General features: G+C 47.8%; 1 protein-coding gene across 3 annotated transcripts in view; it reads right to left on the bottom strand.

The window, feature by feature from the left end:
• The window catches only part of HCK (HCK proto-oncogene, Src family tyrosine kinase), a 45478-nt gene that overhangs the window by 19820 nt on the left and 11684 nt on the right, over positions 1 to 13974 (bottom strand). For 2 of the 3 annotated variants that reach the window (XM_086332437.1, XM_086332439.1), the window contains exons 2-5: positions 6862 to 6979; positions 3698 to 3740; positions 3238 to 3337; positions 2394 to 2492 (exon numbers count right to left, since the gene is read on the bottom strand). In XM_086332437.1, the coding sequence (XP_086188563.1) occupies positions 2394 to 2492; positions 3238 to 3337; positions 3698 to 3740; positions 6862 to 6978 (359 nt within the window). In that variant the 5' untranslated portion in view covers position 6979. The remainder of the gene's footprint in view (positions 1 to 2393; positions 2493 to 3237; positions 3338 to 3697; positions 3741 to 6861; positions 6980 to 13974) is intronic. The other variant, XM_086332440.1, reaches the window with a different exon arrangement.

Consider the following 13974-nt stretch of genomic DNA (forward strand, 5'->3'; position numbering starts at 1 on the left):
TAGGGACGGGGAAGCCTGGTGGGCTGCCGTCTCTGGGGTTGCACAGAGTCGGACACGACGGAAGTGACTTAGCAGTAGCAGCAGCACAGGGAACTATATTTAATATTTATAATGACCTCTATGGGAAAAGAATCTAAAAAAGAGTGGGATATATCTATATGTATAACAGATTCACTTTGCTGTACAGTTGAAACTAACACAACATTCTAAATCAGCTATACTCCAATTTTTTAACAAATTGGAGGAAGATATATGTAGTTTCTTAATCAAGTATAAAGCATTTGGGAGGACTTACAAAAAACTGATTGCTTCTGGAAGGGAAGTAGCTGGCTGGGGATAGGGTGGGGGGAAGACTTTTCACTCTTTAGTCAATGTCCTTCTGCACCATTTGCATTTTGAAACATTTGAGAATACTGCCTATTTCAAGGCAAATGAGGAAGTAAGATTCCGTCCCACGCTGATTTCCAGGCCCCAGCTGCTCTCTTCAGAGGCAGTCTCTGTGAGCAGTCTCTTGATGTGGACACAAGAGCCTGGGAGTGCAAGACTCATATGGGTATTCAGGTCAGTGGTTCTCAAGGTGGGTCCCTGGATCAGCAGCATCCACCTCACCTGAGAACTTGTTAGAAATGCCAATTATGAATTGGACAGTCGAGGAGTGGGGCTCAGAAACCAGCATTTTAACTAACCCTCTAGGTGATGCTGATGCACTCAAGATCGAGAACCAGCCATTAAGTTATCACCCAAATGATAACCCACCATATCTGTCCTCTGCACCTGGCCTTTTCCACTCAGCAGTTATATTGCTTTAAGGAGTAATACCAGCCATGCCTTCTTCAAGGCTGCTGCAAGGTGAGGTATGGTGCAAGAATTGTCTAAGTGTTCAGAGCCTGGAGCAGGGGAGCAGAACACAGATGCCCCAGGAGAAAGCCTGGAAGGACAGAGAAGCAGCCAACCCCGCCCCCCTTCCCGACGCCACAGCATGTGCTGGGGGCATTCCAGGACAGAAGGGTCAGGGCTGGGAGTGAGGGCTTCCTCACAGCCACAGAGGGGAGATTTCACAGGGCAAGGAAAGGGGTGTGCTAGGAAAGGGGTGACTTTAAGATGGGAAGAGCCCGTTTTAACAGGTAAGCATCCCAAACCATTAACACCATCTAGCCAGAGGGAGGAGGCAAAGGAGATAAAACTGTGGTGACCATCAGGTTTCAACTTTTTTACTGGCTGATTCTGAATTGAATCTATTGCCGCCCTGTAGTGTGGCCATCTTCTTACTTGTCAGTGTCACCCTACACACTGTGAACATCTCCAGGGAGGAAGCCTGCCTGAGTCATCTAGTATTCCTGGAATAAGGACTGGGAGTTCAGTGGATGCTCAAGGGTCTGTGGAATGATTGAGTGGATGGATGGATGGATGGATAAAGTACAACTGTCTGTTTTCTGAGTCAGATCAGATCAGTCACTCAGTCGTGTCCAACTCTTTGCGACCCCATGAATCGCAGCACGCCAGGCCTCCCTGTCCAGCACCAACTCCCGGAGTTCACTGAGACTCACGTCCATCGAGTCAGTGATGCCATCCAGCCATCTCATCCTCTGTCGTCCCCTTCTCCTCTTGCCCCCAATCCCTCCCAGCATCAGAGTCTTTTCCAATGAGTCAACTCTTCGCATGAGGTGGCCAAAGTACTGGAGTTTCAGCTTTAGCATCATTCCTTCCAAAGAAATCCCAGGGCTGATCTTCAGAATGGATTGGTTGGATCTCCTTGCAGTCCAAGGGACTCTCAAGTAGACACAAAGAGCCCGCAGTAAAGAATGAGGGGTCACAGTGATCTCCTTGAGGATGGGGGATGTCTCATTGGCTCTGTGGCCCCCAGTTGGCACAGGGCTCAGGGAGGCACAGGCACAGGCAGGCTGAATGAGTCATGTGAGGAGTGACTGGCCAGGTGCGGGCTGGCTTGCCTCTCAGAGGACCCTCCTTGGCACAACTGTTATACTTCACCCAACAAATATGCATTGAGCACCTACTGCATGCCAGCCTGTGTGGAGGGTGCAGGATGCAGTAGAGGACAGACCATGTCCCTACCCTCATGTGCTCCCATTCTAGTGGGGGAAGGCAGACAGTGAACTGGGGACAACCAAAGAAACAAGACTGTTTTTGCTAGTGAGAAGTGTTCAGAAGAAGTAAAGCAGGGAGTCACAGAGTCACAGCAGGGCCCTGCTTGAGACTAAGTGGCCAGGGAAGGCCTCTCTGAGCCCCAAAGGATGAAAAGGAACCAGCCAGGCAAACAGCTCTAGGAAGTGTGTGCCAGGGAGGGGAGACGGTGAGCACAAAGGCCCTGAGGCAGAAGCAAGGCTGGCTCAGCTCATGCTTGCTTCTGGAGGGCAGGGAGATGGCATACTCACTCCTCCGTCTCCAGAGAGTTGACGCGGGCAACGTAGTTGCTTGGGATGTAGCCCTCTTTCCGGGTGGCCAGAGATCGCGCTCTCCACCACTCCCCAGACCTAGGGGGCAGAAGGGAGCAAAGGGGTCAACCCCCCAGCCGTGGCCTAGAATATCCCAACAACAGGAAGCTGGTAAGGTGAAGGGCAGGGCCACTACCGTCCCAGCCCCCAGCCTGCACCCCATGATGAAGGTAAATATCTTTACAACAACCCTGGGGCTAGAATCAAGCCCTGTCCCTACATTCACAGTCCACAGTCCTAGGTCTTTGGCCTCACCCTCATTCCCTGGACTTGTGGCCTTGACCTTATCAACCATATATTAGGCAGGGCCCTGTGCCCATGGCAGATTCACAGTGTGCTGGCCAGAGGGACTGGGCTCAGGAGTCTGACCAAGCATAAGCAGTCCCAGCACATATTAGATACTCCATCTAGTGATGGTGAGGATTATAGGAGATTGGAGGTAGCAAACTCAGAGATCCATGGATCTGAATGCAAAGTCACCTTAACAGGGTCTGTTCCATAGGTAAGCCTGCCACTTAATCATAGGAGTCCAAGAAAGGCTTTCCTAGGAAAGCACTGTCAGCTGTCCATCCTTGCCTGGATGTACACCATTAGCCAGCACACAAGCCCCTTTACTGTGGCTAAAACCTAGATTAACAGCAAACCCTTCTTCCTTTATTATGATCACATTCTCATCAGTCATTTACACTCTAGTATAATATAGCCTATCAGGTTCTTTATTGAAACACAAGAGAGAGCAAAATTGAGTATTAGAGATAGCTATGTCTTAGGGATGGGGACTCACTCCTCCAGGACCACCATCTGGTCCCCCTTTTGGAAACTGAGGTCTTCATGGTGAATGGCATCATAATCATACAGGGCAACCACAATGATATCCTCAGAACCTGTTGGGAAGGGAGACACATGGGATGGTGAGGCTTTATCTGAGCACACCCACAGCCCTGGGTGTTTCCCACCCCAAGACCTGGCACCCAGCCCTGGACCCCTTGATGTGTGTGTTCAGGATACAAGTAAGCACCTTGCCAAAGCGCATTCTTGAGTTCAAAGCTAATGGAGTTATGTTCATGCTGTGAAACAGCGCTATAGAAACACAATGGCCTGTACTAAGTACATTGGGGGCAAATTAGGGGATTTTCAAGGGTGGTTTTGACTGTTCTGGGTTTTTGCCTCAAGCTCTCACCAAGCACCCAACCTAATCCTCTACAATCGCCAGACTCCACTGCACGTGCCTGCCAGTTACTTACCCTCTGTGGACCCTGGCGGGTTGCCGTTGCTGCTGTCAGGCCACTGTGGGGAAGAAACGGGAGAAGAAAATGAATCCAACAGTGTGTGTGGAGCCATGGAAGGTTTGTGTCAAAAAAGGATATCCCAACCCCATGTGTCATGGGGGGAGGCCCAGAGGGGGCTGGGGAAGTGCCCAAGGTAACACAGCACATTAGGGGCACAGCTAGTACAAGGATGCAGATCTCTAGGGTTATAGGCTCTGCCTTAGACATACTGGGGGACACTACTTGTCTCTTCCCCTCAACATACAGTGAGGGGAGTTGGTCCAGATCAGTGTTCTCCAAGCTCTGTTTGAAGAGATCCTAGGTCTACCAGCAAGCCCATGAATAAAGGCTCCACTACATAAAACAACCTAAGTGTCCATCCAAAGGGGAATCGGCACCAAATTAAGGGAGCTGCTCTAAGCAGCTCTAATAGGAAGGAGGCCACTTCATTCCTGACACAGCGAGACCTCAAAGGGACATTGTTGAGTAAACAAAGCTAGTTCTTCAGAATGGTAAAAATGATACGCTGGTATAAAACACATTCTCACACATCCTAAACAGTTTCTGTGGACACATACTGTACTGCTACTGCTGCTAAGTCACTTCAGTCATGTCCGACTCTGTGCGACCCCATAGACGGAAGCCCACCAGGCTCCCCAGTCCCTGGGATTCTCCAGGCAAAAGTACTGGAGTGGGGTGCCATTGCCTTCTCCGACATACTGTACAGGTGTGAGTAAATTCATGGAAAGAGGTTTGCAAGGTTCCCTGCTAACTGACAACAGCTGTCATCTCTGGGCTGGGGTGTGGTATTTCTAGGGAGGAGGGCACTGGTCAGCAGACACTATAGTTTTAACTGTAATTTGTGATTTTTATTTTCAAAGAGAATGAATTTGTGTGTCACACATGTAAGTAAATGCTAATTTAAAGAAATAGCTTTGGGAAACACTAAGTATATCCTTTTTGGGGAGATGCGTAAAGCCCATTACAAAGATTCATAAAGGCTCTGGGAAGTCCTACAGAAAGGAGTGTGTGGCCTGGTGCTTTGCAAGCTGATTTGACCTGGGAATCCTTTCTCAATTACTACATTACTGCTAAATCAAAGTTCTGCATGAGCAGAGCAATGAATGGCTGATAATAATGTCCCTTAAACTTGATGTTCAGAGAGAACGGGCAAAAACTGATGGGAGAAAACCTCTACTTCCCACTACGGACAAGTCAGGGGGCCTCAGAGAACCTGAGACTCTGGAGCCCTGGCCACAGAAAGGGCCCCAGGCCACGCAAGTTAGGAGAGAAGCTGACCTGAGAGTGACTTAGGGTTTAGGATGTCACCTCAGGACATCACCAGTGTGGGAAGTTCTTCTAAACTCAGGCTGTATTAATGGAGGTCAAGTGTCAGAAGATGGGAGGTGCCTATTTCACTCTTCTCCCATTTCTAGAATTAGTCCTGTTCTAGGCATCATGCCTGGAGAAGGGCAAGCAGGTGAAGAGAGACCAGGAACCCATGTTGTGTGAAAAATGATTTGGAAGGAAAGGGTGGATTGGGATGAGATCTTCGCCTTCCATCTCTACAAGCTCTCATGGGGTAAAGGTAGTGGATGTGTTTGGGGCAGGACTGAGAGAGGAGGTATAGGATCCAGGAGTAAGGGTTATGGGGTAATAGGCCTCCCTTCAACACGAGGAAGAACTTTCTAAAGAGCACCAGGAAGAAGTGTACCCCTGTCTCTGGAGGCAGTGCTTGCTGGGATAGCTTCAGATAAGGGGATGGACGAAAGGAACCCAGAGGAGAGAGAACCCCAGCGCTGAGTTTAGAATGACCCAGCTCTGCTGCCTCCCAGCACTATGAGCCCAGGGAGCCTTTTAACTTTGAGCCTCTGTCACCCTGGCCATAAGAAGCATTAACTCCAGCCTCACAGCTTTTGGTGAGAATTAATGGCCACCTCATGCAAAGAGTTGACTCATTGGAAAGGACTCTGATGCTGGGAGGGATTTGGGGGCAGGAAGAGAAGGGGACGACAGAGGATGAGATAGCTGGATGGCATCACTGACTCGATGGACATGAGTTTGAGTGAACTCTGGGAGTTGGTGATGGACAGGCAGGTCTGGCATTCTGCGATTCATAGGGTCGCAACGACTTGGACATGACTGAGCGACTGAACTGAACTGAACTGAACTGAATAGTATAGAAACAGCTCACTCCAGTGCCCAGACCACAGAAGATTTCCAAAGAACAACAATGCTTGTTACAACTGTTACTGCTGCTCTTAACAGCAGTAACAGTACTCTCAGCCCTATTACTAGCACTATTACTGTAACCACCATATGACTATTGTTCTTGCTCTTCGAACCATCACAACTACCATGACTAGCAGGGTGACTTCTGTGGCGACTACCGCCCCCAGGCCCCCACTAATGCCGCATGACTACTGCTCCTGTCACCAGCAGCTGGCGCTGCCTCTGTTACTTTGTTCCTGCCACTGGGACACTGGAACATGCACTGAGTTTGAATCCCTACTAACCATGTAGCGCTCAGCAAGTCATTTAATGTCTGCGTCTCATCTCTAAAATGGGTATAAAACAAGCTGTGGCCCACAAGAGCACTATTGTGCAGATTAAAGGTGTTAATAACCATCATGCACTTAGGATGGTACTTGGCTCATCGTAAGCTCTGTGTAAGTGTAACAGAGGTGAGCAGATACCTCTGCTAGTATTACCACTTCTCTCAGAGACTCTGTGCTGGAATTTCTACCTCCATTGCTATTATATTCCCAGCAGTATTGTTGTTACTCTTACTACTACCATTGTTATTACCGCTATCGCCATGATACTGATGCTGTCTGTCATCAATACCGTCATTTCTTCAACTGCTGTTGTGACTAAGCTGCTCGTTCACTACCTTCAGCACTGATTATGGTACTGGCCCGGTGGGACGGCTGGCTATGCCCCTGGGACCTGGTCACCCAGGCTGAGGGGCCAAGGCGTGTATCCTGGGGAGTCAGGGTGCTGCTGGTGACTGGTCAGCTGCATTTCACCCCAGACTCAACCTGCTCACCCTTGGGATAACAGGGAATGGTGAGAGTAGTTTGGGGCAGCGTGGGGCAGCCCCGGACAGCCGCCAGCGTCCCCTTTCTTCCCCCACTCACCCGCTTGCCCGAGGACGTGGGATCCGGCACGTACAAGGGGCTGTGTGGGTTGGTGTTGGGCTCGGTTTTTGAGACCTTGCCTCCATTCCGGAGGAACTTGGACTTCACGCATCCCATCCTGTGGTAGAGAGAAGGGAGATGAGCCCAGCTTGCTCTGATCCCTGAAAGGGGGAGTCTTTGATGCTGGGCTTGAGACCCTCTGTTGCCAGGCTGGCTCCCGTCCCTGTGTCAGCCCCCCTACCTCACCCTCACCGTACAGAGCTCACTCTGCCCTTGTCATCTCTGGGCTTCCCCATATCCACATCTGCCATGCACCCACACAGAGCTGACAAGTTGTCAAAGTCACGCTACCAAGGACCCTGGCGATGGGAAGTTTATTGAGAGAATAAATCGTGATGATCATTGAAATTCAACACACTCTGGGGTCAGAAAGCCTGAGCTGATACTTGGTCCCTCCCCCCTGCCCCCACACTAACTGCTCACTTATCACTCCCCCTGCTCCCTAGTCTTGGTTCCTCATCAGCGAAATGGGGATAATAATACAGCCTACTCTCAGGGTGTTGGGAGGATGAGAAAGTACGTGGGTGGGGAAATAGTCTAGAGTCAGGCTCTGAGCAAACAGTAAGACTATACTTTCATTATATAATAAGTTAATATTTTATATTAAATGATAGAGATCAGGGCACATAATGTGGCTCAAACAGTCAAGCCACCAGACCCCTCACATCACTTTATAATTGCCTTCTAAAGCTTCCTTCCTTCTTCCCTCCCTCCCTCTTTTTCTTCCTTCCCTTCTTTCTCTCATGGACTTATTTGGTCATTCATTCGTTCATTCATTTACTGGGCAAACATTTACTGAGCACTTTTCTTTCTTTAAATTTTTAGTTATGTATTTATTTTGGCCTCACCACATGGCATGTGGGATCTTAGTTCCCCAGTCAGGGATTGAACCCATCCCCGCTGCAGTGGAGGCATGGGATCAAACCACCAGGAAATTCCCTACTGAGCACTTTGCTAAATCATGACTAAGACAAGCAAGGTCACGGCCCTGTTGGAGCTCACCCTGGAGGTGGATGGGAGACACAGATAAAGATCAGGTAACAAATAATTAACAGGATAAATTTAGCTAGTGAAACGTGGAGGATGCTCAAAGAGGATGTTGATAGGGAACAAGCGCGCGGGGCCTCTCTAGACAGGGTGGTTGGCGAAGGCCTCTCTCAGGAGGAGATGCTGGACCTCAGGCCCAACTGACACAAAGCAGTCAGTTATGTAACACTCTGAGGGAACAGTGTTCCGAGCGAGTGAGGAAAAGGTGAGTGCAAACAGTGAGTGCAGAGGCCCTGAGGCTGGAATGTGCTTGAAGAGAATCAGGTACTGAAAGGAGGCCGGTGTGGCTGGGGTTCACAGGCAGGAGGGAGCAGGTAGTATATGACGAGGCTGCCCCATCTTTACACTGGTGAGGAATCTGGATTGCATTCTAAGGCTGATGGGAAACCAGGGCAAGTTTCATGTAGAAGAATGACAGGATTCAATCTACACTTTAACCCTGTCAGCTATTCAGCTGCTCGGTGGAATATGGCCTTTAGAGAATAGGTCAGAAGTCCAGGCTCAAGATGCTTGATGGTGGCCTGGCCTGGGGTGGTGGTTACTGAGTGGGTAAGCAGCAGAAAGGGTCAGGGGACATTTTGGTATCCCTTGCATTATCAACTTACATATTTTGGAGGTAGAGCTGACAGACTTCGCTGATGGATTAATAAAATTTAAAGAAAACACACTGATCCATCAGAGTCAAAACTTCATCGTTAAAGTGGTGGAAACATTTTATTCTTTTCTCAAAATGTGCACATGTTTGCTGAGAAGTCACACAAGGAAGTAATTGTGTTCCTCATCTCTGCACAATTGCAATTTTCTTCTAAAGCAGTTATACTTATCTTGTTAAAATGAACATGTGTTTGTGGCTTAAGAAAAAAACCCAAACTCCTAGGTTTATGGGAGTTATTTACTTACTTTTTTAAAAAGATTCTTTTCATTTACAAGGATATTTCTGTCTATCCTGGTGGGAATTGGGAACAGTTTACCACCTCAAGACTTAAGTGGTTTCTGCTTCATTCTCCTTTTGTGAATAAAGTCAGTAACTGATCCAAACTTCTGGAGTGCTGGATCATTAATTTGAGAATTTATTGCAATTAATTACTGTTTTATAACATACTCATATGAACTGAAAATGAAAACCAACACCTCTCTGGCTTGTGATAAATATGTATTACAGTTGTGGGAAATAAAACACTTATTGTGAGGTTTTATAGGACAGAAAATCATATTCCTATATATTTTGATTAAGTTAAGGGTGATCTGGGAAGAGGATGTCTGTGGGAGGTAGGGCAGCTCTCTCCACCTCTCTGAGCATGTATTTGGTATTCATCATCAATTTACATATTCAACGTGGCCACAGGGTCTTGAGGAGTAGGTCTCCTAACACAAAAACACGTGATCCAGGGTGGTGGTGAGCACAGAGTGAGTTGAGAAGTCTGAAGGCGTCTGCCACACAGTTAAGTTCTACGGAAGTGCTAATCGTATCATTTCCATTTACTGGCAGACGTAGCCCTGCCCTGGGAGAATACTGTTTGCACGTCCTTTGGCCCTCAAGTTTAGAGATCTCATAACACTTGAGAAGTTAACTTCTTAAAATAGGGAATTCCTGTTAGTTCAGCTTTTGCACAATGAAGTATTTTTTTTAAGTGGTATATGGGCAAGAGTCAAATTTGCATAAAACGTGATTTCCCCCTAAACCAAGAGAACCACGCCACTGCTTGGCCTAGAGTGGCCTCTGAAATGCTCATTTTCATGACCACTAGACACAGCAATGTAATGTGAGCCACGTATATAATTTAAAATTTTCATAGCCGTGTTTTTTTCAAAGTAAAAGAAACAAGGGAATTAATTTTCAGATGTATTTACTTTCCCCAATATGTCAACATTGTTATTAATGTGATCAACATAAAATGATCAATGAGATACTTTATATTCTTTTTTTTTTAAATGTTGAGTCCTTATATCTCAGTGTGTGTGTTACATGTCCAGCCCATTTCAGCTAGGACTTGCCATGCTTCATGTGCTCAAGAGCTGTCTGTGAGGACTTCCCCTGTGGTCCAGGTCCACATTGGCTAAGACACTGTGCTTCTAATGCACAGGGGCCTGGGTTGGAACCTGGCCAGGGAACTAGATCCCACATGCCACAGCTGAAGATCCCCACATGCTACCACTAAGATCCTGCATGCTGCAACTAAGACCCGACCAAAGAAATAATATTAAAAAGAGAGCGAGAGACCTGTCTGTGGCTGAAGCTACTCTACTCAGCAGTGCAGATACAGAACATTGCCATCACAGCAGCACCCCAGAGACTGGTCCTGCTCATGTCTGTGTTCCTTGGTGCTCAGCTCAGCACCTTGCCGGCACACAGTAGGAGTGTAACACATGGTCAGTGAGCAAATGTGTGCCCAAAGCCCATGCTTTCTGTAGTCAGTCCAAGGTAAAGGCATCTGGACCTGGCTCCTGCTCCAGCTGGGATGCAAAGACTGGGCACACAGAATTACATTCCCAAGGAGCTGTTAGGTATTGGCAAAGACAGTCAGAAACATGCAAAGACTTCTAAAATACCTGTTGAGTGAGAAAAACAACCTGCAAGACATATATAATATCAAGCCATTTTGTGAATCTAATATATATTCAGGTTCTTCCACTAACATATATGTTACATTGTTCATAGTAAAAACAACCTGTGTATAATAATTGAACAGCAGAATAATAAATCGAATTTTGAAGAGAGGGAGGGATTTCAATAAAGATTTGGGGAAATTCAAGAATGTTTCATAAAAGCACCGTCTTTCAAAGGGAATTTGAGGGAGTTTATGATAGTAAACCATATACAGAGCACTTCAAGACTCAAAAAGGGTTCTGTTGCACCATTTGAAAGGAAGGATGATTGAATCAGAAGCCTGGGTCCCCGTATTGGAGGCAGATTCTTTACCACCTGAACCACAAGGGAAACCCCTATATATTGACAAGTGGTTCCCAAATGGGCTTCCCAAATGGGCTTCCCAAATGGGCTTCCCAAATGGGCTTCCCTGATAGCTCCATTAGTAAAGAATCCGCCTGCAATGCAGGAGATCCCAGTTCGATTCCTGGGTCAGGAGGATCTGCTGGAGAAGGGATAGGCTACCCACTCCAGGAATTCTGGCCTGGAGAATTCATTCCATGGGCTGTATGGTCCATGGGGCCACAAAGAGTCGGACAGGACTGAGCGACTTTCACTTTTTCCCAAATAGATGATGCTGGTGTTTGGCTGGGTTTTGGAACCATGGGATGAGGTAGGGAGAGGGCGAGGGAAGAAGTTTATATAACCCAGGGCCTCTCTGCAGGATGGAGACCACAGAGTGACTCGAAGTGAGTTAGAAATGTAACAGAGTGCCTGGCTACTTGGAGCATGGCCAGCATGGAAACCAGCAGCATCATCATATTTGAGCTGTTGGAAATGAGGAACCTCAGGCCCCACCTCCCAAATCAGAATGTACGTTTTTACGAGGCCCAGGTGATTCGTGTGATTATTCTAGTTGAGAACTGGGCATGGTGAATATTTTTTGCTCTTGCTTCCTCAGCTGCTGCCGCTGCTGCCAAGTCGCTTCAGTCGTGTCCGACTCTGTGCAACCCCATAGACGGCAGCCCACCAGGCTCCCCCGTCCCTGGGATTCTCCAGGCAAGAACATTGGAGTGGGTTGTCATTTCCTTCTCCAATGCATGAAAGTGAAAAGTGAAAGTGAAGCCACTCAGCCGTGTCTGACTCTTAGCGACCCCATGGACTGACTGCAGCCTACCAGGCTCCTCCATCCATGGGTTTTCCAGGCAAGAGTACTGGAGTGGGTTGCCATTGCCTTCTCCATGCTTCCTCAGCATCCATCCCTTTTCTGATAACCGTGCCTGGATATTCCTTAGGAACCCAGCCTTCAGTGGGGCTTCTGGGGGCTAACCCCTCCCTTGTCTTGAGGGATTGACAACTTGATACAGGACCAGCCCATTAGGGAATTCCATGTCTTCCTGACAACCAACGGTGGTTGGTTCAGTTATAGGTATGTATGTGATTCTATCTGAGGCAGTCTGCCCTGGGGTTTTGCTGGGAAAATTAGGGAAAAGGTACTCTCTTTCTATAAGCATTGTTGTAGATGTGGGTGTGAATGTGGACATAGCTGTTGATGTGGACATAGGTATAGATGTAGGTATAGATGTGGATGTATGCGGCCATGGATATGAAAATGGATGTAGACGTAGGTGTAGATTTGAGTATAGATGATGTAGGTGTGAATGTAGAAAACTGGAGCTCTTGGGAGCCATTCTGACACCATGAAGGGAGGGACTGCCTTAGAGGGAAGCCATCACAGAGGACAGCAGAGCTGAGCAATGGGGACAAAGTGATTCCTGAAGACATGTTTAAACACCTGGATCCAGCTATGCCTAAAACTTTTCAACCTCGGAATTTTTCTAATTCGCGAGCAAGTAAATTCTCAATTTTGCCTAAGGCAGTTTGAGTTGGATTTCTGCCACTTGTACCCAAAGAGTCCTCACTGACTCTTGACTATTCCAGGCAACACTCTGAATTGAATGAACTAGGGTTTCTGGGGATGAAGGCATAGAATCTGCATTTCACACAAATCTTTAGGAGAGTCTTATCACACTGAAATTTGAGACCCACCAATGTATAGTGGAAGGAAGGCCAAGCTTGGAGTCTGAATACTTGGCTTTGGATCCCAGTTCTTCCACTGACTGCTGTGTGACCTTGAGTAAGGCTCTTGCCCTCTCTGAGCCTCATTCTCGCCACCACGACCACCCCCACCCCCACCCCCGCCCCTTTATAATAGGAGGCACTTGTTTCTCAGGCTTGGCCTGAGGTCCTGTGGGACAGGGATTTGAAAGGCTCTTTGAAATTTCTGAAAACACATGTTTCTTGTCTAATTTGACTCAAAACCAGGCTCTGAGAGCAGAAGTGGCTTGCCTGGCCCCACATTAACTTAGAACAGCTGATCCCCAGCAAAGACACTTCCTCAACTCACTGCTGAAACCCCTGGAACCTGGAACCTGAAACCAGCTCCCTGTCCCCTTGGTTTCTGTAGGCACTGCGTGGAAGGGAAACAAGAAAGTTCAGCTTGCTTGGCCTGTCTGCTTCCCATGGTCACCGTGCTGGCCACAGAGGCCTCAGAGACTCCTCCTGAACTCTCAGAACACTGCCTGAGCAGCCTGTGGAGTGGGCGGGAGGTGGTTCACTAGGAGCTTTTAGGCTCAAGCAGTGGCTTCTGGGGGCTGGAGGCAAGGAGCCCTGGAATTTAGTTCCACCTCTGCCACAAACTCACTGTGTGACCTTAGGCAAGGCCCTTTCTCTGGGCCTCAGTTTCCCCAACTATGAGATGAGATGTCGGGTGATTAATTCTCCGAAGGGGACAGCTATAGTTCTTTCTTGTGTAGCAGCTGCTCCTCCTCCTTCTGACAATATCTCCTCGATTTTTTGGGGGGAACTACCCCTCTCCCATTCTCAATTCCTGGACTGTGGCAGAGCTGACTTCAACCTCTGGCTGTAGGGATAGGTCTGCGACGAAGTCTGGCCAATCAGACTTGCAGTAATAGAAGCAGAGGTGGGCATGTGACTCAGTTCTGGCCAATGAGAATCACCCATTTGGCTGGAAAATGGGTGTTGCAAAGCAGAGCCTAGTAATGAAGAAATACAGATTCTTCAACTCTGCATAAAGCAGATATGCTCATGGACTTTCCAATATCCTTCTTTTTCTGCTTGAGCCAGTCTGAGTTGGATTTCTGTGCCTTTGAACCTCAAAGAGCCCTGCTGAGTGCAAAGGAAATTCTTACAAAGGATTGCAATTCATACTCAGGTGTAAATGGTTTACGGCAAAGATTGCCTAAATAGGAAGTTTTGATAGAAGAAAGTAAAGGGGGTACTAGACCCATTAGAGTGGGTGGGGGTGTGTGTGGAGTATGGAGCTGGTGGCACTGAAGCCATGCCTAGAAAGGGCCTGACATGGATTAGGCTGTCCATATACATGAACCCATCTGTCA

Source organism: Bos grunniens, chromosome 13 (genome assembly GCF_055505025.1).
Source record: "Bos grunniens cultivar Pamir isolate PY7600 chromosome 13, Bosgru_T2T1.0, whole genome shotgun sequence".
NCBI classification, from domain to species: Eukaryota; Metazoa; Chordata; class Mammalia; order Artiodactyla; family Bovidae; genus Bos; species Bos grunniens.